Consider the following 23,783-nt stretch of genomic DNA (forward strand, 5'->3'; position numbering starts at 1 on the left):
TTGATGATCATTCAGAAAATGACTATGAACTTTGCAAACTGCTGTGTAATATGTTGGTGCTATATAATAAAGCCACAGATAGGCTCATGTTGAGGTAGTTCCAGTGCGCATGTGTGGGAGTTATGTCACGCAGAAGACTGGGCAAATCAAATAGTGGTGTCAACAAGGGGCATTGTGCCAGTTGCTTTCTTAGAGGGGGGAGGGATACATTGGCAGGTAAGTGTACTATAATGTGTAAATATCCTGAGCACATTTACAATACAACCAACCACTAACAGTGGGGTTCAGAGGCCTTAGCGGTGGAACAGAGAAATATTAAGGGGCATTTCAGAGCCACAGTGAGCTGCAAAGTTCTGTCATGGGCTCAAATGTTCAAGTGAACGAGGAATTGAGAACCATTTTTACAGTATCTTATGGGGGTTTTTTGGTCCCTAAAATATGATATATCAAAGTAATGAACGTGTTGCCAAGCCTAGTATCAGATAAGTACACAGAAATCAAAGAGAAACGGAACACAAAAGACGGCTCTTTACAGGAACAATATTGTAGAAAATATGTATTTTTAGCGTTTCAAAACTTAACAGAGCTCAACTACTTACGATAAGCATGCAAAACATAATTGGTCATATTCCAAGGTTATATAATTGATTAAACAACTGCATCAAATGAATAAGTACTCATAGTTTCCGACGCATTTTGCCATCTAGACTTCCTCAGGGGACATGACAGAGACATATACTGGTTGTTAAAAACACAGAACATAATATTAACAGAGTGCTAAATAGTAAATATGTCCTAGCACATGTAATTATGGATATTATTCAGATGAAACAGTTACATTATGAACATTGTGTTTTACATACCAAATACTGTAAATAAATTCATTAAAGAAAAGTGTTTGTGTGTAATATTGGAGAGGTGTGTTCAATTAGGTATCTCAAGTGTAACTGGCAATGAATCTGAAGGTGAAAAAGTATAAAAAGGAATGTTTTACTTACTTGGTGGTGGGCTGAGTAAATTGATAGTAACAAATGACAGGGAGGTTGATAGATGGTGTGTACAAGATTGTTGAGGTATCTATTGCAATTGGAATAAATGTGAGAAGTAATATTTATGTAGGAGAGTCGATTATTACAATAAGGGAGAAAAGAAATCTTGGTAAGAACACATAACTTACTGTTGTGCTGTTTGCAAGCAAAGGTAGTAAGCTCTTATGACTCTGAAACTGTGAGAATATACGAAAAGTGAGGCTCCCTAGGTATAAGGCAGGGGTGCCCAACAGGTGGATCGCAATCTACCAGTAGGTCGCAATAGCAACGCGAGTAAATTGCGGAGCCCTGTCTTTCAAAATAAACTCTACCATGCACCAGAGTTATTAGGTTCAAGTTTTTATTTTTGGTAGATCATTTTGGCTCGGTCATTTTAAAAGTAGCTCGGAAGCCAAAAAAGTGTGAGCACCCCTGGTATAAGCTATCACAATGGGTTATAGAAAATTAGGTATAAAATAATATTATTAGTTGATAAACAAAGTGTATCTTTTAACCTAATGTGATATGATCCTATAGGGGGAAATTAGGAGAGTATAATTCAGTGTGTTTAAGTAAGCTGCTAGTGATTTGAGGGTTTTCACTTAAAAGAAGTACATCAAATCAAATCAGTCAGTATTTATTCCTGAATAGGAAAGGCTATGTAAGGTTATATAAAAAGGAATTCTAATTTGGTTGAGTACAGTCAATTCAAATCAAATCAGTCAATACAACTGAGGAAATCTGGTTATAGTCTAAAAGCTATGGTCTATGAAAAGAATAAATGAAAGGATGTGACATGTGGATGAGGGATGGATGAATGAGCTGGGGGGATCTAAGTATGTACAAAAAACTGAGGGGATACAAAGTGTGTATATAGTTGTATTGATATGTATGGAGTGAATGAGTGTGGAATTAAAGAAGAAATGAATGACAAAGTTGTTGCTCAGTATAAGACATAAGTTGAATTTGTATTGGATAATCAAAGAGCTGAAACAGTATATAACAAATAATCCATATATGATACAGTGCATATTATGCAGTATAAAGTATGTAGTCCATATATGATACATACACAATATATAGTATATAATGTGTACATATGAGGATAACATATATATAATACTATTTATATAATAACAATAAATTGTTCATAGATCACAAAAAAAAAGTTTTCTATATAGATTGATTTGTTGTGAATCGCAAAAAAGAAATTACTTAATCAATAAACCTAAAATCATATATTGTGAAAAAAATCATACAATTTAGGTCTCTTGGATGTAATACAGTATACCCATGATATCATCTGAGTACAGATGACATCATAGGTACACTGAGCACAGATAATAGGAGAAGGGTATATCTATAAGAGCATTGGAAGGAGGCAGTAAGTTATAAATATAATAGACAAGTGTCCTATGTCTTTTACCATTTTTACACAGATGTCACAGAGCTTTTTCAAAGATCATTTGCTTTCGGTCACCTGGTTGTCATTAAAAGTCGTTTGTGCACATCTTGTCACCCATGGTGTGGTTTGCTGTGTGCCCAGGAGCTGCCAACTGCGCACTTTCACACCAAGGGTGCCAAAGGGCCCTTATGCCAGTCTGGCCATGTTTATAGTTTTTCTAAACAGTACCAGAGTCAATTTAGGTTTTACCTCTCTGGTAGGTACAGCCTGTTACCCTCCTGATATTGAGGAAGGGGGCAGCACAGAAAATCACAGAGGCTGATTGGGGTCTCACACACCCAAAAGTGTTAGAAATAGACGATAAGACAAGCATTAATTCCCAAGTGGTTGTATAAAGTTGCCACCCCACGATAGATAGAAACTTTAAATGAAGAGAAGAAAGCTGTCTGTTTGATGATTGTATTGAATAACTTCACAAAATAGAACATGAAACATAATACAGTGTAATGCAGTGTGTTGTCCTGCCTATTTACGTCTCATAGGCATAAAGACCAATAACTAAACAAAGATTATCCATAACTAAGCAATAGTAGTAGGTAAATATTGTGTCTCTTGTCCCGACGCGTTTCGCTCGGTAGGCTTCCTCACGTGATGGGTTGAGACTTGCAAAATTTCTGAATATTGTTGCAAAAGGAGTGTATAGCAATGAATTAAAAACACAATCATGAATAGTAAGCAAACATAAATATTATTTGCTTATACACTCCTTTTGCAACAATATTCAACATATTTAACATCTCAGACCCACTTCCATCATAATATTACTATCTTCTCACTTTTTGACCAAATTTATTAATATTCTCTATTCAGAAATTTTGCAAGTCTCATCCAAACCCCTGAGGAAGCCTAACAGGCAAAATGCGTCCGGACAAGAGACACACAATACTTACCTACTACTATTGCTACCCATTTTGTGCAGTTAATCAATACAGTCATTATTATTTTGCCTAAAAAAACCCAGCTTTCTTGTCTTCATTTAAAGTTTACACCCAAAAGTGTGTCAGATGCTGAAGATTCTATGCAGAGAACAAACAACAGATTCAGTACCAGTATTAGGTTTATTTTTTGGGGGGACAAGTTGGTGCCCAGTGGAATGATAAACGTTGCCTTTATAGGTCTTATATGCCAACCCATGGTAATATATACAAATAATAACCAGAAAAGAAGGGTTTTTATCTAACTCTGGTTGCCAAAAAAAACTTTTTTTTTTTGTGGTCATTTTGGGCAGCACAATGTAGACAGAACATTTGTGGGGTAACAAGGTGATAAAGTATACGTATATTGTCCACGGGGGATTCGGGCAATAGACAAGCATTGTTTACTCCACAATACAGACTGTATGAGAAAATCACATTTTGGGTGATTAAGCCCTCATACTTCAGTGGCTTCCTTTAAACAGCTGAACACTTCGCATTAAATATGTTAGTCAACCAGCTTTGTGGATTCCTGTATGAATTGTGCATCACTCCCGTGCATCTCTAGGGGTGGGAGCCTCTCGCGTTCTCCCGGCCGGTACTACGTAACATATCCATCCGCGCTCTCCGTCTCGTACACGGGAAATCAGCCGCACTCCTAGCCAGGCGGAAGTAGCGAATGTCGAACTCCCGACAACGAAAACACATCTTGAGAACACAGACTCGCCAGCGGTAATACTTCTGAGCGATATTATGTCGACCCTTTCTGTATCCCCGCCACAGCTTTTACCTTCATTCTTTGAGCTAAGAAAAGGATGGCGGAAGGACACATGTAGCAGGGACTACTTGTTACGGTAGCTGTGGTGCGTCTTCGGCCTCCTCCGCCATCTTGAATGTTAATGTTACCTTCCAAATATATATATATATATATATATTTATTTATATATGTGTATATTTATATAAATATCCCACATACAACTAAGTCGTCACTTGTGCCTTTTAACCCTTTCTGTCTTGCCAGCTTTGTTCAAGTTTGTCTTTCAACCCTGGACTCTCTTGTCGCACTTGTTTCCATAACGACATCACAACAGTGCTATTTAAATTAAAAATCCGTTTTGTGCCATTTAGGGCTTTCGTTCGAGTGCTGGATCTGTGTGAAGGGAGAGGCGAGCCGGCATACAACATCAAACCCAGGTACTCTTTTCATTGTTACCATGATGTTTTTATTTTCCTCAAATAGTATTTTTTTTTTTTACCTTTTTTTTTACTTGTGAATTTTTGCATTTTCCCCATTAGGTGAGATGGTGAAGAAGTGCTAATGCAGTTTTTTATCTATTAGATTCTCTACATAGATGTGTAGTATTCCATTTACTGCTGATTATTTTCTCTATTTGATTCATCCAGCAGGCCATATTCCCTGTGTTTCCTGCCCCATCATGGAGGCAGGGCCTGATCTTCAATCATGGCTGGTGTAGCCTGTTATCTGATTTGTTTGTAAACAGACCAGACCTGCTAACATTTAAATGACCCCCTTGGTTTACCTGGGTCTGTGACAGACTTCCTGTTTGACTTGTACTGTAATTGCCCCCCACCCAAATTATCCTGCTGGCCTGCAAATGTTTTGCAAGGTCTTTGTTAGTGCAAGTTCAGATTTATGGATAATAGATCTATACTTTTGTGAATTCTAATACAGCTTCCCTGTTTGTGATGCGCCTGTTCCACAGGTAGAAACAATAGCAAATGTAGTAAAAGTGCCCTGTGCTGTGCCCCCTATGATCTGTCTTCTTATTAGGCTGGGTCTACATAGACATTTTCCCCAGTGTTGAACCTGAGGCTTTAAAAGCCCATGTTTGAAATTACAATGCATTCCAATAGGCTAATCTACACCAGTGTTAACGCAGGTAAACGTGTCCATTGATTTCAATGGGCGTGTTTTCCCACAGTTTACCACGTTTTTCCACATTTATAAAAGCTTGAAATAAATACACAGCGAAGACACAACGTAGGAACGTTTACATGTGTTTTGAAAACCATCTGTGTAGACCCAGCCTTAAAGCGTACCTAAACTCAAAAATTTCACTTTACATAAAAGGATAGACAACCCTTTTATGTTAAGTAAAAATTGTGTTGTTTGTTTCTTTTTAAGTGCAACACCCTTTAGTTTTTTTCCTTCTTAGGTCACCCGATCTTGCACATGGGTCGGGTGACATAGGATGAAGAACCAGGAAAAACACTAGAAAAATTTAGTTGTAAATAATCTCCTTATGGCACAGATTCTGGCCCCTTTGTGGATACAGATGTGACATCAGTGAGCCGTCTTCCAGGGTCAGGGGAAAGCCAAGTATTTGAAATTCTGCACTTGTACTATCCAGAATGGGATATGCCACTTTTTAGGCATTTCATAAACATTTGAAGGTCTTTTTGTAAATGATTTCACCCAACCTTTATTTAAAATGTACACATTTTTCATATTGATTCTATTTGAAAATGTGTGAGACCAGTGTGAATTAATGCAAATGTTGGGGGGAAACATTTATACATAGGCCGTGTCCACTTCAGATTTGTAGGGTAAAGAGTAACCATTGTGATACCTTGAACTCCTTAGGGCTCATTTTTAGCACACCGTGTGTGCTGATGTGCATTGTCAATGCACATTGCAAAGTGTTGTTAATGTTGTTAATTATGTGCTGCAGCACTTTGTTACAGCATGGTAAAGCGTGCTGTGCAAAATATTCTTATCCTTTTATATTCAGCACATACCAGCATGTCAGTGTGAGCTGAACAGTAAGACATAAAGCAAAGGCTTGGCTTGCTTTGGGATTGCAGAATAATAGATTTAACTAGGGAAAGCAACCCAGTTGTTTGGAGAGAGTTTTCTCGGAGTGCCCAGCCTGAAAATATCTGCAAAGACAGGCTTTTGTAGGGCTGCTTTGGGATTGTGTTGGGTGTTATGAACCCATGTAGTCCACTGGAGTTAAACATTCCCTCCAGTGATTTCTAAATGCTAACAGACATCAGCTATATATTACATACCATATATATATACTGTATATCAGAAACCAGGTGCCTGCTGATTGTACTTTTCACTCTACAGGAGGCTTTTTAAAAAAAAAAAAAAAAAAAACCCTGCTACTTGGCTGTCTTTTTTTATTATTCTAGTAATCCCACAAGGTGTCCAGTGTTTTTTTTGTTTTTTTTTACAAAGCAAAGAAGAGGGTTGAGGGAGCAGGTTTCCTAGCTTGATATTAAAGGACATTACCGGAAGTTTGGGTCATGGGTCTAGAAAGGTGAACACGTCGTCATACATGCTCCCTTTGCTGCATAATGTATCTAAGAAGGCTTTGTATGTTTGTGCGGTTTTCTTAGGTATAGTTTATAAGGCATTTGATATTACCTTTTCAGGGTATTCATTAGATGGTAAGTGCTCAATATTTATGTAAATTGATGTGTAATTGTATACAAGATTATTTTCTTTTGCCTAGTAATTGCAAATACCATTTTTGCTTGAACCAAAGAATATCCAATAAATTCAGGAAAATGTTGTTTTGCACTATGAAAGCTACATTGTAATTAAATTTGATTAATATCATTTGTATATTTCCCAGAACAATATGCAGATTGGAGTGACTATTCATTAGAATGGTTTGTTTGATGAATGTTAAACAATATGTTTTATTTCTTACAACCTGGCCAGCAAACCAGTCAAACAAGAGCTTTGTAGGAGTTCCTGCCTGCTATTGCTTCATTTAGTTCACACATGCCAGATGCTGTCCGTATAAGGTTTATTTGTTATGGTAAATGTAGTCCAGCAACAGTGTCATCACTTAGTGGATGTGAGTTATTCACTAGTTCTGACATGGAGCATGGCTGAAGATCTGGGTGTGTGGTTTTAGCATGTTTAATTTAGTGTTCTTTGTTGCCTTTCATTGGCTGCTAATGAAGTGGGGCGGTCTGTTTTTTCTGTGTCATGCTCTCATTATCTGTTGTGCTTCATAGTAGTGCTGTAAAATTGTGACATGCTAATGCTTTGTGTGGTTTTATTGGTAAGGCATAACATGAAGTGAAGCTTCAGTTTTGATTTACATTTCCTCTTGCATGGATATCTGCCCTATACTTTTATTTTTATTTGTTCTTTGGTTGGCAGGGGAAGGGTTATGGTGCACTGGTTGTATGTAGCAGAACTCAAAAATAAATGGATTTCACATTCCAATTTCAAAATATTTACAGTATGTTTCAAAGTGAAACCTTGTGTTCATGTAGTGCAGGTTTAGCGTAAGTTCAGTCTAGCGTTTTCCTAAAAAAAAAAAAAAAAAGTTAGTGCCCTTGGTCTTGCCAGAAATGGTAAATGCCACAGTTTTAAGCTTCTACTCTGAACAGTAAGCCCAGTAGAGCTACAGTACAGATATCAAATGTATGTTGCTGGAAATGATCTTTTGTGATTGATTGATTACAGGAGAGCGAATGAGAGATGTTCTGTCCTAAGGAAAAATTTGAGAACAAGAAAGCACCCTGCTGTGCTCCAAAGGAAAGTACAGTGGCCATCTGGCGATCTGCCAGGGGACTGCTGTACATATTCTGGATTTTCCCTGAGATAAACATGACTCTTTGTCTAAAATGACAATCATCAATTCAGCTAGCATGTATGCAAAGTTTTGGCCTTACAGTAACAAAATGAGGAAAAATGTATATCCAGAACCTGACTGTATTGGTGACCAATATCACCAGGCAAATGATGGGCTATTTAAATAATTGGAATAAAAAAAGGGGGTGTGAAAGGAAAACATGGGATGTCACATGGCATTGTAGGGACTAGAGAAAATTGAGGTAGTGTTAGTGAAAAACGTACATATTGTACAATATACATATTTAACCTCTAAAACACAAGTAAACATTACGTTCATGTTACCCATTCTGCCTGGTTATTGTAATACCACAAATTAGTATCACCTAATGGTCTAAAATGCCTAAAGTAGACCACGGGTAACACAGTGCTTAAAAACATATTTTAGAATGCCCATATTGATACATTTATTGTACTAGGAAATCATAGGTAAAAAAAACATATTAGGGAAAGGAAGGGGAAAGAGAAAAACAAGGGAAAACCAAACAGCCCGAGAAGGGAAAAGGTGGGGGTGGAAACATAGAACTAATTCCCCATATGGCGCCAGGAATAACGTGGTACATTGATTCTAATATGAGATTGTAAATGGAAAAGGTACAGTATAAGGACATGTACCAGTACCAATTAGACCAATTTATATTTTCCTGGTTGGTCATCATCCTCAGCTACCAATAATTCCATGTGTTGGATACTCTCAAGGTCTGTCAGCCAACCTCTCCTAGAAGGGGCCCTTGTCTGTGTTCACAGTCTGACCTCTCTAGCTGCTGTAAAAAATGGTGAAGAACGCTCTTTTTAGCAGTTTAGCAGGGTTACTTTAGGATTGTTGGGTACATCAGAGCCTGTGATTGTATTATAGAATTGTAATATGTTGTCCTATAGGTTATACACTAATGGGCATTCCCACCAGATGTGCACCATGGTGCCCCTCTGTGTCTGGCAGTGCCAGCATTTGTCAGAGGTGGCAGAGGATATGTGGTGAATGTGCGTGGGGCAGAGATAACCATCTAGAAAGAATTTTGTAGTTGGGTCTCTTGAGCGTTACATGGGAGAGCCAGTTTGTGTGTTAGTGTAAACGATTTTTCACTTTCTACATCTAAGATTGGTGTTTCAATATAATTTTCCCAATATCGGTCATATGTAAGGCCATAATCGTCACTATCTTTTAGCAGTATATGATAAAGCTAAGATAGGGTATGTGACAGTCCTGAGACCTAAGCAGGGATTCAAATGCTGTATGATTTCTAGTTATCAATTGTGTATTTAGTTCGGAGGATATATATGACGCCAGCTGCCTATAAAAAAACAAGGACAAGGGTTTTTTGCTTGTCTGAGAATCTAGGAAGGACAGGGGAGGTAGGCAGCTGTTCTGTAGTATAGTAATATGTCTGTCCTCATCTGCCGTCCACATTAGAAACTGGTCTACCCCCATAGCCAATGGGAATGCTGGATTATCAAAAACTGGAGTCATAGGGCCAATCTTGGATGAGAGAGCTTTCAATCTTAACAGGGAGTTCCACAGTTTCAAGAGATCAGAGCTAATACCAGGCAGTGGGTGTCTACCCAACTTTTTTTGTCTCTATTTTGGAACTAATCAACTAGTCTCACCAGTCTCACTAATCAACTAGTCTCTCACTAAATTATTATTTAATATTATTATTACACAGTATTTATATAGCGCCATCATATTACGCAGCGCTGTACAGAGATAGTCGTGTCACTAACTATCCCTCAAAGGAACTCACAATCTAATGTCCCTACCATAGTCATATGTGATTAATGTAGTCTAAGGTCAATTGTTAGGGAGAAGCCAATTAACCTCACTGCATGTTTTTGGGATGTGGGAGGAAACCGGAGTACCCGGAGGAAACCCACGCAACACGGAAAACCTGCAAACTCCATGCGGATAATGTCCTGGCTGGGGATCAAACCTGGGACCTAGCGCTGCAAAGGCCAGAGTGCTAAACCCTGAGCCCCCGTGCTGCCCTGTAATAAAAACCAATATCTGGTACTCCAGCTCCACCTCTTGATTTAGGTTTAGTGAGACATTTAAGAGCAATGTGTGGACCTTTCTTTTTCCTATTGAAGTCTTTACACAATTGTTGTAATTTTTAGGTGGATGGCAAGTTTATTGGTACCGTTTGAAAGACATACAGTAGCTTTGAAAACCTTTTTAAAATTTTAAAATATATTTGAGCACTTTACTTTACGTTATGTCTTCTGGCTAGACAACACAAATAACTTTTGGGTATTGACATACAATACTTGTAATTATGATCTTCAGCACATTTTTTGGAAAGGGATCAATTATACCAACAACATATGTTCTATGTTCATGAGAGGGCTTGGCAGTTATTTAAAGCTTACCAAGTGGAAAAATGCTAAAACTATTTTCAAGACTGTCCATCCTAAAAAGCTCTTACTTATCTTTCGACAGGTTTTATGGCACAAAAGCACCATAAACACATTGTGACAAAATAAAAGTAACGGAAGTAGTTCTGTCTGTACTGCTTCACTTTCAGTTGTTCTTCACTGTCTATGAGAGCTAAAGCCGCATGAATCTTTCACATTCATCCAACACCAAAGAGGTGTCTCATTATGAATTAGGTTACCTACGCACGTCAGATGATTCAGCCCTGAGGCGATTATCGGACGAGAATCTGGCGTGTACAGTGCTCGCCGTCTGAACGACCGTCCTGGCGGATCCACGGACGAGGAACATTCGTAATGAAAGTGAAGGGGAGAGAGCGCAGCAGGGGAGCGCTCCGTTGTTCTCCCCTCTCCATACAGCAGAATGGCGCTGTATATACAGCGCTCGTTCATGCATCCTTTGTCATTTGAAAGGAACATTAAAGATCTTTTCAAGCGACAAATATTGCACATCTGTGGCCTTAGTAGTTTCTAGAAGGTAGATCATATTCTAGTAGGACATGTTGAAGACGTCGCGCTATTGTTTCCATGCTTATGTTTTGTCCAAGGATTTTATCATATTTTTTTCCCTGATTTGTAAGTATAGTTTTCTGATAAAGAATTGACTTTTTGGCAGGTACAATCATTTGAGCAATTCTCAGGACTTATTCAGAGTGAGACTAAATGCAACTAGGCCAGGCTGGATGTTGGCATGAAGTGGTTGGGCGAATCCAAGAACATGGTAGTGAATGGCAGGAGACATGGCAACAGGCTGTCCCATGAACACCATCGGAGTAGGGCCAAACCCTACAGATCAGGAAGAGGAAATTTAAGAGGAACCAAAATTATATCTGATAGAAGATCTAGCAGATGTAAGTATTTCTTTCTCTGGTTACATTCCACTTTTGTATTATGTGAACATTATTTTATTTTGGGAGTTTTGACTTTTTGTGTTTGTTTATTTTTGTAGGTAGTGGTGGATCCACGCACGTTTTTGAAACTCAGAGCCGCTATGTACCTTCATCAGGGATGACAGCTAAGGAGCTCTGTGAAAATGATGACCTTGCAACAAGTTTGGTATTGGACCCCTACTTAGGATTTCAGACTCACAAAATGAATACAAGGTAACACATTTTTCAAGTGTTGCTTCAGTAAAAATTTATAAATGGCATAGTCAGTGCTACCTTTGTTACACATCTTGTCATATACTTAGTTGCAATGCCTGTAGATCACAAAACTGTTTATTTTGCCTTAATTGGCTCACAAAAGGATCCGATCCATCACTATATAAAGTTCCCAGAAACTAGTGCAGAGATTACTTTCCATCTTTAATGTGGCTTTACAGTTCTGCATAATGTTGATTGGGTGCTTCAACTCTGTTTAGTGTTTAATAATGTCTAGGTTATTGCAGAGAATCCAGCAGGGCATGGGTGACACTACACCAGACTTCTGTCATGGTCACAGAGGGGAGTACCAATGGCTTTACCTCTCCCTGTTTTCCTTCCTTCCTTACTTTTTAGTTTTCAAACAGTTGTTCTGTATAGTTTGTCATTTTTACTGTGACTTCAATATAGTTCAAGTACTAGTTGTTGAGCTGAATAAGCAGATTTATATTGTCATTTCCTTGACCCTCTAAAATATTCTTGTTAATTTATAATCTAAAATTGAAAAAAAAATCCATACATTTTTACTTTGGATAAGAACATTTTAAGTTGTATGTTAACAAAGCATACCCACAAAGCTAAAGCCAGTGTTTTGTGGTGAAAGAGATAGATAGATAAAATGTGTGTGTAAAATGTTTTATTCATAATGATTAGGTTAAAGTTTCTGATATCCATATGTTTCATTGACTTTTATTGGATGTATGGATTTATTGTGGGCCCATTAAGCACCTATGTTTACCTGGCACCTCAGATTTATGTCCATGTTACCGATACCAAAGATAAAAAATATTTTTTTTCCTGGAAATATTTGTGTGATGTGGCATTGTCTCTATGAACCTGCAGTAACTACAGCGCTATTTTTTTCTCTCTAGGTTTCGTCCAATTAAAGGGAGACAGGATGAGCTAAAGGAAGTGATTGAAATATTCAAGAAAACTGAACAATTGGATAAAACCTTCAAAAATCTAATATCTGGTGACTGGTCACGACACTATTTTCTTAATAAGAATAAAGCACAGGAGAAACATTTCAAGGAACATGTACGTCATTTTTTTTTCTACATGTATTCATACCAGCAGGCTGCTAACTGAAAACTGCTTCCTGGGTTGTGACCAGAAACTCTTTTTTTTTTATGCCTTTATTACCTGTTGATTAGCAGTAATACCCAAATAAGAAAATAAATTGTTACTCTTCGAATTGGACTTCATATGAAATTGTAGGAGCTTTTGGTGGTACTGGTGCTGTAACCAGGGCAGATGCAAAGGACACAAGTGAATGCAGATCTGCTATCCCTAATAAGTAATGTAGTGTATTATTTCAATCCAAGTACCTAAACAGTGTTCTCCCCAGCCCCTTTTAACAGGGCGCACCACCCAGCACTTTTCAGTGACCACTGGGCTGTTTTTGGGTGGTTACTGAAGAGTTGGGTCACAATACTGCCACAGTGCTGCCACCCACCTAAAATTTCTTACAACTCAGCTTTAAAAATTGTATGGGTTTGAACACTGCCTATATTCGACTAGGCATCAGCCTCATCTGTACATCAGAGCTCAGAGAGGGGAAGGGACCATCAACAGTCTGCTGAGACATAAGAGAAGAGTAAAAAGTGTATTGGTATGCTGCTTCTCATTTCACTGTTCAGCCACTGGGTGGGGATAGGGACCGTAGGTGAATTTGCAGGATTATCAGATCCCTAAGACCTCCCAACCCCACTTGCTTGATAGAGTTGTTCTGTAGGGTAGAGCTATGCAAGTCTCAGAACTGGATGGTCAGATATACAAATCCTTTTACAGGTAAAACCGCTCACATAAATGTATTTCATCAGTGTATTTAGCCATTTGCCTGCAGTTCAGATTTATGATCTTGTACTTTTATATGGTGCCTTATTGATACATTATTTTGTCTTTTATAGGTGTTTATCTATTTGCGGATGTTCGCAACCAGTAGTGGGTTTGAAATATTGCCTTGCAATCGGTATTCTTCTGAGCGAAATGGAGCCAAAATCGTTGCAACTAAAGAATGGTATGTGTATATATTTGTAACGAATTTTTATTTCTTAGCTGTATACATTTTTTGTAATAAATAAACTAGTTGGTGAGAAACCTGCAGAATGCCTGGCACTGAAAACTATTTGATCCTCCAACAGGAAACGTAATGATAAAATAGAACTTCTCGTTGGCTGTATAGCTGAGCTGTCGGAAGCTGAAGAAAATATGCTTCTTCGTCATGGAGAAAATGACTTTAGTGTCATGTACTCAACAAGGAAAAACTGTGCTCAGCTATGGCTTGGGCCGGCTGCTTTTATTAATCATGGTACGTTCAAATGTCTTTTTTTGGTTACAGCTGCAATATATAAGATGAAGGTATTAGTTATTAGCAGACTTTTATTTGAATACAAGGGATTGTATTTGAAAACCATTTCCATTGCATGCTATCATATCCTCTCTTCATAGCCAAAACTTTTGCTACATCCATCCACAGTTGACACCTAAAATGGCAACACTTGCCTTAACCAGCAGCACTATTGTGGCACCCTTATCTGTGGCTTACCAGTTGGATTACATCTGCTTTGGTATATTTAAGGCTGTGCTGCTTGATATATCAACTTCTCCTTCTACTGCTTATTCAGCCAGTTTCAATGTGCCCATTAGATTGGGACCTCCGTATGTTTCTAGGCACATTTCCAGATTCTACCCCATATACAATGTTCATTGTGCAAATAAAGTGAATCTACCACTGGGAGATGATATAAGCTGCCATTGCTAAACTAATTGCCTGGATGTAAATCTGATCTTTTGGTCACACTTCAGAATCAAGCACACAGATAACTGTAACAAGTTGTGTGGCAATTTGCTAAACACCTGCAATGCATACTCATTTTGGGTCAGTGATTCGGAAGGTATTAAAGGTTGAGAGTCAGATCACCAACCATGCAAGCTTAATTTTTTTTTAAACGAGGTCAGAAACGGAAGCCTCCCAGTAAAAGACCTACTTTACATTTCACTTGTTCTCTCTCTTCACTTCTCTGTTTTTGATCTTTACACAAAGTTCCTCCATCTTGATGGAAGTAGAATTGGTGTTGCATTTTAAATGTAGCTACAAAGTAAAGGATAAAGGATAAAAAAGTCTTAATTTTCCTTTTTTATTTTAATAAAACAAGAATATAATTCAAGTTAGTTGTGTAGCTGTTAAAGGTATAATAGCTTAGCTATAGTTTGTATAAGATATCCAACAACATGTTAAAATAAAAAAACAAGTATTTTGATACTATTTAATGTTTCTCTGTCCACTTACAGATTGCAGACCTAATTGTAAAGTAAGTGTATGCATTTTATTTTTATTTTTTTATTGTTTTTTTTTATGTCTGACAACTGTAAACCAAATATTGGCTTTGTTTTTCCAGTTTGTATCAACTGGGCGTGACACTGCATGTGTTAAGGCACTGCGTGACATTGAGCCAGGGGAAGAAATCTCTTGTTATTATGGGGATGGCTTTTTTGGAGAGAACAATGAGTTCTGTGAATGTTACACCTGTGAAAGGTAAGGGTTTTTCCTTAGGATAAAAAAAAAAAACAAACAGATTCATGGTGGTATTTTTTCCTTCATTTTACTTTTCCCATTGATGTAACTGCTACACAGTGCATAAAAAATGAACTGGTGTGTGCACAGCATGCACTGTGCAATGTATATTAAAATACATGTCGGAAGCAAGAAGAGGCCCTTTTTGATAATGCATATCTTTTCTGTCACAAATACTTAGCATAATAAAAGCAGTTGGTTTTTTAAGCTTGATTCTGCTTTTTAAAAATTGCCTAAATATAAGATACATATGTGCGTTTTTATTTGGAACTTGGTGTATTCTGGATTATTGCAATAAAGGAACATGAAACAATTCCTGCATTTTGTGTTCTGAAACATCATCTAATAAAAATTGGTCACTGTTGCTCTATGTGCTTTTTTCTTCTTATTGGTCTAGTATCTGCCTTTTGTAGTAAGAGGACCTGATACGTCGATACTACAAAGCAAAAACTTTGTGTAACACATTGGGCTTTATTTATAAAACGGGGAATCTGACATTCGCTTGTGGAAATCTTAGAGGATTCCCACGAGGGGATATTTTGAGGGAATGTCAGGTCATTGCTAAGTTTACTAGATAATATCTAGGTTTACAAGGGCATGTGGTGCACAGCTATTGTGGAGCATATTTTAAAAAAGTTTTTGTGCATGTTGTTCTGAAGATATTGGCATTAATAAAAATTAACAAATACAAGCAGAAGCAATACTTGCTGGTTATCTAGCAGAGCATTATATATTTTTGTTGCCTCTCAGTTTCTCTTTATTCAAGTTTAGAGGAGAATACATTTATATGTAGTTGTAATGTTTGAATGCAGAAATTAATGTTTGAAAGAAGTTTTATAATTTTTCACTGAATATACATTTTTATTAATGTCAATTTTTTTTGTTACTCTTTTCAGACGTGCAACTGGTGCTTTTAAATCACGCGTTGGTCTTAATGAACCAGGTCCAGTGATCAACAGCAAATATGGATTACGAGAAACAGACAAACGTTTGAACAGACTCAAGAAGCTTGGGGATAGCAGCAAAAACTCAGACAGTCAGTCTGTCAGCTCCAACACAGATGCAGACACCTCTCAGGAAAAATCTAGCTCATGTAAGAGTTTTTTTTTTTTTTTTGTTTTTTTTTTCCCTTTGTTTTTAAGCTTTGCGTAGTAGGGAAAAATACATTAATTAATGCAATGCAACTACGAATACCTGTTCATCTTCATAACAAAAGTTGGTGTTCTTTAGTTCAGCAGAAGAGAACTGGGCATGGCTGAAAACAGTGATTGAGAGTTAGGTGCAGCAGAGTGTACAAAAAGTAAGTGCTCACTGTATCTGCGGCAGAAACGGCAGCTATTTTTCAGTATTTGCAGCATGTTTAAAAGAAAAATCATGGATATATATATACATCTGTTATCCAGATCTACTACATAGTCCTTCACCCTTCCCACAAGAATACATTTTAACTTTCTTGCAGTATATATGTTGAGATATCTGTTATTCAGGCAATGTGTTGTGTGATGTCAGTCTAGTATATTAGCATTAATAAACAATTCATAATACAAATACCATTTTTTTTGCCAGATCTTGTATAAAATAAAACTAATACTGCCAAAAAATAATTTAATTAATTGGGTAAAAATACATGTTACTTTAATAGTATGAGATTTTAAAGTAAACCCATTACATCAGGAAAACCCATATGCAGCTAGCATAAAATCCTAAAACAAGTTCTGGCCGAGAAAAACCAAATTGCCTTTAATATTAAAACCACTACATTCTAACTCCTAATGCTCAGTTATAGGTATTGTGTTGAGACACATTATGTGGCAGCCACCACTGATGTACTGAAAATGCTATTTTTTTTCAGCTTTTATGCTGATTTAACTAATTTTAGGATTTTGATTTACAAGTCAAAACGGATATGACTTTCATGACCGTTTTCTTTTAAATGTTTCAAAACTTAATTCATATTGGTGTGACAAATAGAAATTTCACTGAATTTGTATGATTTGTGTCTTGCAGGCAGAAACAGAAAATCTTCAGTTGGTGTGAGAAAGAATGGGAAAAGCAGAACGTTGGCAAAACAGTCACAAATTCCAGTTTCATCCTCTTCTACCTCATCAAAGCTCTCGCATATAAATAATTCCAGGGTACCAAAGAGATTAAAAAAGCCTGTTCAGCCCTTACATTCTAAAATCAAAATGAGAAATCACTACAGGCGCCCAGAGCAGAGAAATACTTCAAAAAAACTTGAAGTAGAGAATGTAGTGCTTAAAGAACCTAAAGTAGTGTTGTATAAAAATATGGCCCTTAAAAGGGTTAAAGAAAGCGGGAGACCAGCAAAGGTGAAAGAAACCACTGGTTGTTTAACAAGACATGCAGCAAAAGAATTTAAACTGAATTCTTTGAAAGGTGCTGCAGGTGAATCCTCTTCTTCATATCTAACTCGAAGCTCTATGAGAACAAGGAACTCTGGGGAAACGCCCGAAGCTAAACTTTTACCCAATTCTTTGGATCTTCAAAGGAACAGTGGTGGGGGTGTTGTACCATTGCACAGAACTGACTTTCAAGATCAGTCATTAAAAAATGATGAACTTGATCATGGCACCTTAAACAGACAGGAGAGTAGATACCAGAGAAATGGTATGTGTAGGTCTAACAAGAGCAAGTCTAGACAGAGCAAACACTTGAAACAGGATGCTCACATGGCTGTTTCAAATTGTGATTTTCAGTTGACTGGAAGGGATATGATTTTGCCAAACATAGTACGTTCACATTGTGAATCAGATTCTGTAAATGCTGTATCTGATGGTCATACTGAACTGAGGACATCTTCTGATGGTTGTCCTGTAGTCAGTTCAGAAATAAGGACAAAAGAAATAATCAGAACTGTCAAAAGTAAAAAAAGTAGACGAATCACAAGATATGATGCACAATTAATTCTTGAAAACAGCACTGGAATTCCAAAACTAACACTCCGTAGACGCCATGACAGCAACAGCAGCAAAGCAGAAAAAGAAAATGAGGGCATGGGCTCATCAAAAATTAGCATTAAACTGAGTAAAGATCATGAAAAAGACAAGAACAATTTGTATGTAGCAAAACTTAACAATGGTTTCAACTCAGGATCAGGTAGCAGTTCAACAAAACTAAAGATACAGCTAAAAAGAGAAGAGGAATCAAGAATGTCTTTTCCAGAGGAACTTCGCGAAAATGGTGTGTATTGTAAGGATGCATTGTCTCTGCTGGGAACGCGAATGGAAGTTAACAACTTTGATCATTATGAGGAAGAGAGTATGAGGGATTCTTCATCTGAAGAAGAAGACGATGAATATGATGATGATGATGAGGAGGAGGAGGAGGATTTTGAGGATGACTTTATTCCTCTACCACCAGCAAAACGTTTGAGACTGATTGTGGGAAAGGATTCAATAGACATTGATATATCCTCCAGACGAAGAGAAGATCAGTCTTTGCGACTGAATGCCTAAAATAATAATATTTTTTTAGGTTGACCTTAACAGTCATTTTCACTCAAACCTATAAAATAAGCATCCCATTGAATTATTTCTTAAACACACAAAAACTGTAAATTTTAGAGACTGCACTTGTTAGTTCACTCTAAAATGAAATTGTAGAAAGTGTACAGCATACCATCCTAAATTTTTTAATTCTTACTGTACTTTTTAACATTCTTCTTACGTGTAATTTTGAGTTAAAACAAAATGTCATTTTGGTCGTGTTGTAAAAGGGAGGACAATGTATATATTCAACTTTCCACACAAGACAATAAAGTGTAGTAGTGTGGCTACCCAGTCATATTTGTTAAACCCCTAGGAGCTTTGTCATTAATATTTTATCAAGAACCACTGTAATAACAACACACTTTTTTATATGGTATTATCACCAGCAATGACTACACCTTTCAAATTTGTTTGCTTTGTGTCTTGTCCTTCATAAATTTTCCAGTCAGAAGTCTATTTTTTAATGTGCCACGATTCAAAAGGCTCTGACTGTGGCCTTTGCCAGCTGCAAATTCTTAGTTTGGGCTTGTTTACACTAGGTGTAGTGTTCTATATTTTTCACAACCAGTTAAATGCATGAACATGATTAAATCCATTGATTTTTAGTAGTTTTTTTTTTCACACTAATGCATTGCATTAAGGTGTGTTGGGCCTACAAGACCTGCATGCCCCATTAATTGGTTCATTGATTTTAATTTTTTCTTTTCAAATCAATTGAGAAATCACTAAGCATGTAAAATACATCTAAATAATAAAACACATGCATCTGGTGTGAATAAGCCCCAAATGTCTAACCAATTCCTTAAAAAAATCACAATTTTCTAACAATTGCGGAAAATGTTATTTGCTTATCTTAGCACATTTATGTACAGGGCCTATTCATATGCAGGATAAAAGTTTGGACATGGTGTATTTATTGCTTGTTATCAATATAAAAAACCCTTGTATTTAACATTTTTAAATTTAGATACAATTGTTCTTTTGAAGACTTATTGGTGCTTATTTTTCATGGAAGAGGCTGTGAAAAAAACAGTGACAAGGATTTGAAATGTATCCGCAGCTGTCATCCTCATACAGAGAAAATTCTTGTCCTCCTTTACAGTTTAGTAAAACTACAACTGACTGAATGTTATAAACATTCTGCCAGGGAGCTAAAGGTATGTTACTTTTTTCTTTGTGTAAAACTTACTGTATATAATGTACATATGAGTGTGGTGAGGAGTTCCATTTCTGCCATAAAAAAAATGATTTACCGTAATAGTTAAAACTATAGTTAAAAGTATTCATGACAATAAAATAGGAAATTGTAAACCCAAGTTTATTAATGATTTTGTTTTTAATCATTTGTTTTCTTTCATAATTAACTTTTTTCCTTTTTTTATGTTGTGTTGTTTCTTTCTTTTTAATAGACTCAGGCACACTAAATATACCATCATTATAACACACCCTATCCAAATGAGTTGTTGATGTATAGGTAGCATTAATGACAGATGTGTATGAAAAAGGCACACCACGTGTCTCTGTAGTAAACCAGTTCTGTTTTTAAGTACATTTGGGAATACTGTTTGCATATTTATGGTGAGCTCTTTAATATGCGGAAGTAACCATTTTCAAAGGTGTCCCAAAATGCTCAAAAAATTCAACCTACCCCAGTGCTTCATTTATATGATTAAGAATGCCAAACAATGGTATGTGTACCAGATCAAGAAAGCAAAATATGACACTAAAATACATTAAGTGTGGTGGAAAATCTGTTAGTGTGGAATATATGCAGCCCAACCCTTCAGCATATATGCTGCTGGAAAGGTATACAGCAAAAGTTCTAAATAATCTACACATGTGAGCCTGTGCTGCGGGTGTCCCCTTAAACATGCATTATAGTATAACCTCCTACTCATTACAAATAGACTGGCAACCCAGTGCACCACAATGCATGAATGGTTAAAACTTGTGTGGTGTGCTAAAATTGAGGTAAACTGGTGTACTCATGTAATGAGCATTAGGGTGGCAACAAACAAAATGGTAACAAACTTTGGTTAGTCTTTTTACCATGTCGGTAAATGTAAATCTGAATGCCACTCTTTACTGTGAACACATAATCTACTAAAACTGACACAGGAGAGTGTGTATAATTGGACTGAGACTAAAGTAGATAATTAAAAATATACTCTTAACCAAAATGTGTATGTATGTGTATGTGTATGTGTGTGTGTGTGTGTGTGTGTATATATATATATATATATATATATATATATATATATATATATATATATATATATATAAAATATACACACCCACACACAGTTAGGTCCATAAATATTTGGACAGAGACAACTTTTTTCTTATTTTGGTTCTGTACATTACCACAATTAATTTTAAATGAAACAAATTGGATGCAGTTGAACTGCAGACTTTCATTTTTTTTCAGTGGGTTGAACAAAAAGATTGCATAAAAGTGTGAGAAAAATGAGCCTTTTTTAACACAATCACTTCATTTTAGGGGCCCAAAAATAAAAATTAAGAAGCTAAAAATAAAATGTTCATTTCTAATACATGGTTGAAAACCCTTTGCTGGCAATGACAGCCTGTAGTCTTGAACTAATGGAACTAGAATACTAATGTTTTTATCTGGTGGAAACAGGTGTATATGTAGGCCTTAAGGAGAGGGGCCTGTTTGCCAACCCTGGGTAAGATCATTTATATAAACAGCACAGAAAGAAGGGTTTTTTTTGCAACAACATCAATATTTTTTGTATTAGTGATAACTTCTCATAATACATAACAAAACCGTGATTGGGAACCACAGGAGGCACCACTCCAGATCATTACCATTTCTGCCCTGTAGGGGCGCTAGACAATGAACTACTAGCAAAAATATACAACATTATCTAAGTTATATCACATATACTGACAATGGTGTTGCAAACTTAAGTTACCCAACTCGTTTGGCCTAATTTAGGCTTCTTCGGGGGTGTCGTAATGTTTTGGCGAGGTTAAGCATGATTATTTAGCAGTATATGTTTCTTCAGGATGTATCATATGTTGTATGTGTAACTCATGAACATCACCAGATGCTGGGTTTCCTCCTTTTGAATGCTCTGCCAGGCCTTTACTGCAGCTGCTTTCAGTTGCTGTTTGTTTGTAGACCTTTCTGCCCAAAGTTTAGTCTTCAACAAGTGAAATGCATGTTCAATTGGGCTCTGATCAGGTGACTGACTTGGCCATTCAAGAATATTCCACCTTTTTGCTGTATGTTTTAGGTCATTGTCTATCTGTATTATGTCTGTATTATGTATTGTCTATCTGTATTATGAAACACCTCCCAATTAATTTGACTGCATTTAGCTGGATTTGAGCAGACAGTATGTCTCTGAACACCCCAGAATTCATTCCTCTGCTTCTGTCCTGTGTCACATCATCAATAAACACTAGTGTCCCAGTGCCACTGGCAGCCATGCACGCCCAAGCCATCTGCCACACTGCCCCTGCTATGTTTTAAAGATGATGTGGTATGCTTTGGATCATGAGTTTTTCCACACCTTCTCCATAATTTTTTGTTGCCATCATTCTGGTAAAGGTTGATCTTGGTTTCATCTGTCCAAAGAATGTTTTTCCAGATCTGTGCTAGCTTTTTTCGATGTTTATTTTTTTAGCAATGTCTGATCTAGCCTTTCTTTTCTTGAGGTTTATGAGTGGCTTGCACTTTGCAGTGCACCCTCTGTATTTACTTTCATGCAGCCTTCTCTTCCTGGAGAGTGTTGTTCACTTGGTTGGCTGTTGTGAAAGGGTTTCTCTTCACCATGGAAATGATTCTGCTATCATCCACCACTGTTGTATTCGGTGGACATCCAGGTCTTTTGGCGTTGCTGAGTTCACCAGTGCTTTATTTCTTTCTCATGATGTACCAAACCACTCCTAATATTGTAGCAATTTCTCGGATGGGTTTTTTCTGTTTTTGCAGCTTAAGCATGGCTTGTTTCTCCTGCATGGAGAGCTCCTTTGACCGCATGTTGTCGGTTTACAGCAAAATCTTCCACATACAAGCACCTCCCCCTCAAATCAACTCCAGGCCTTTTATCTGCTTAATTGATAATGACAAAAAGAAGGAATTGCCCACACCAGCCCATGAAATAGTCTTTGAGTCTATTGTCCAATTACTTCTGAGCCCCAAAAATGAGGTTTTCTGACGCGTTTCGCCAAATCAATGGCTTCCTCAGGGGATCAAGAGACTTGAGTAGATATAAATGAAAATAAAGGGGGTGAGTCAAAAGTCATAATGTGAGAAAACGGAATCGCTGTAATGAAGTGAAAGATACCAAAGTAGATATGGCGCTTTAGTTCCTCACATTTTAATGCAATCTTTGTTCAGCCCACTGAATTAAAGCTGAACTAAAGTCTGCAGTTTAACTGCATCTGAGTTGTTTCATTTAAAATTTATTGTGGTAATGTACCGAATCAAAATTAGAAAAAAATTGTCTCTGTCCAAATATTTATGGACCCAACTGTATAAACCATTGCAGATCTTCCTGACCTGAACCACTGTTTACCAAAATTTCTTTTCACTAGCTGGCATATTTGGTGTTGGCAACCACAATTTCAGTTTGTGATTTTTTTGTTTGTTTGTTTTGCTGTTACAGTAAAATACTGGGTGTTAAGTTATCAAAACTGCAGCACCCTTCTACTGCTTCAGAGGGTAGAAGTTGTGTTTGGGACTAGATGGCAGAAAGAAGGATCTGTGTGGAGACTATGTTGTAGTTTACTACAGACAGTGACTGTGATTTCTCAGTTGATCATTATATATCTACTGGTTAGCTTACTAATGCAGTGCTCAGGGGCTAAGAAAGATACTGCTCATTTTTTTTATTACTGATTTGGTTGTTGTATTCTAAAAAGCTATTTCTGTCACTATTGTTAATTCCAAAAAATAATAATAATAATAATAAATACTGGGATTGCTTACCCTGTTTCCCCGATTATAAGGCACTGTCTATATTTTTTGAAATGCCAAAATATGCCCTATGTCTTATTTTCAGGGGATGTCTTATTTTTCCATGAAGAAGACTACAGTACACATTTATTGTTGAAAGTCACTCATGATCA

The 23,783-nt window shown here is 36.9% G+C and overlaps 1 protein-coding gene across 3 annotated transcripts; it reads left to right on the plus strand.

Annotated features, from left to right (window-relative positions):
- Positions 1–3,998: 3,998 nt before the first annotated feature.
- Positions 3,999–19,999, plus strand: KMT5B (lysine methyltransferase 5B). Of its 3 annotated transcripts, XM_072421288.1 has the most exons (12): positions 3,999–4,139; positions 4,536–4,601; positions 11,072–11,306; positions 11,405–11,558; positions 12,470–12,635; positions 13,508–13,617; positions 13,742–13,908; positions 14,892–14,911; positions 14,999–15,135; positions 16,071–16,267; positions 16,405–16,474; positions 17,182–17,319. In XM_072421288.1, the coding sequence occupies exons 3-11, from the start codon at positions 11,147–11,149 to the stop codon at positions 16,431–16,433; spliced, it is 1,140 nt and encodes a 379-aa protein (XP_072277389.1). In that variant the 5' UTR covers positions 3,999–4,139; positions 4,536–4,601; positions 11,072–11,146; the 3' UTR covers positions 16,434–16,474; positions 17,182–17,319. The 3 variants fall into 3 exon arrangements, with proteins under 3 accessions (XP_072277389.1, XP_072277387.1, XP_072277388.1); XM_072421286.1 differs by lacking the exon at positions 16,405–16,474 and having other exon boundaries at positions 17,182–19,999; XM_072421287.1 differs by lacking the exons at positions 3,999–4,139; positions 16,405–16,474 and adding an exon at positions 4,147–4,270 and having other exon boundaries at positions 17,182–19,999.
- The last annotated feature ends 3,784 nt before the right edge of the window (positions 20,000–23,783 follow it).

Source organism: Pyxicephalus adspersus, chromosome 9 (genome assembly GCF_032062135.1).
Source record: "Pyxicephalus adspersus chromosome 9, UCB_Pads_2.0, whole genome shotgun sequence".
NCBI classification, from domain to species: domain Eukaryota; kingdom Metazoa; phylum Chordata; class Amphibia; order Anura; family Pyxicephalidae; genus Pyxicephalus; species Pyxicephalus adspersus.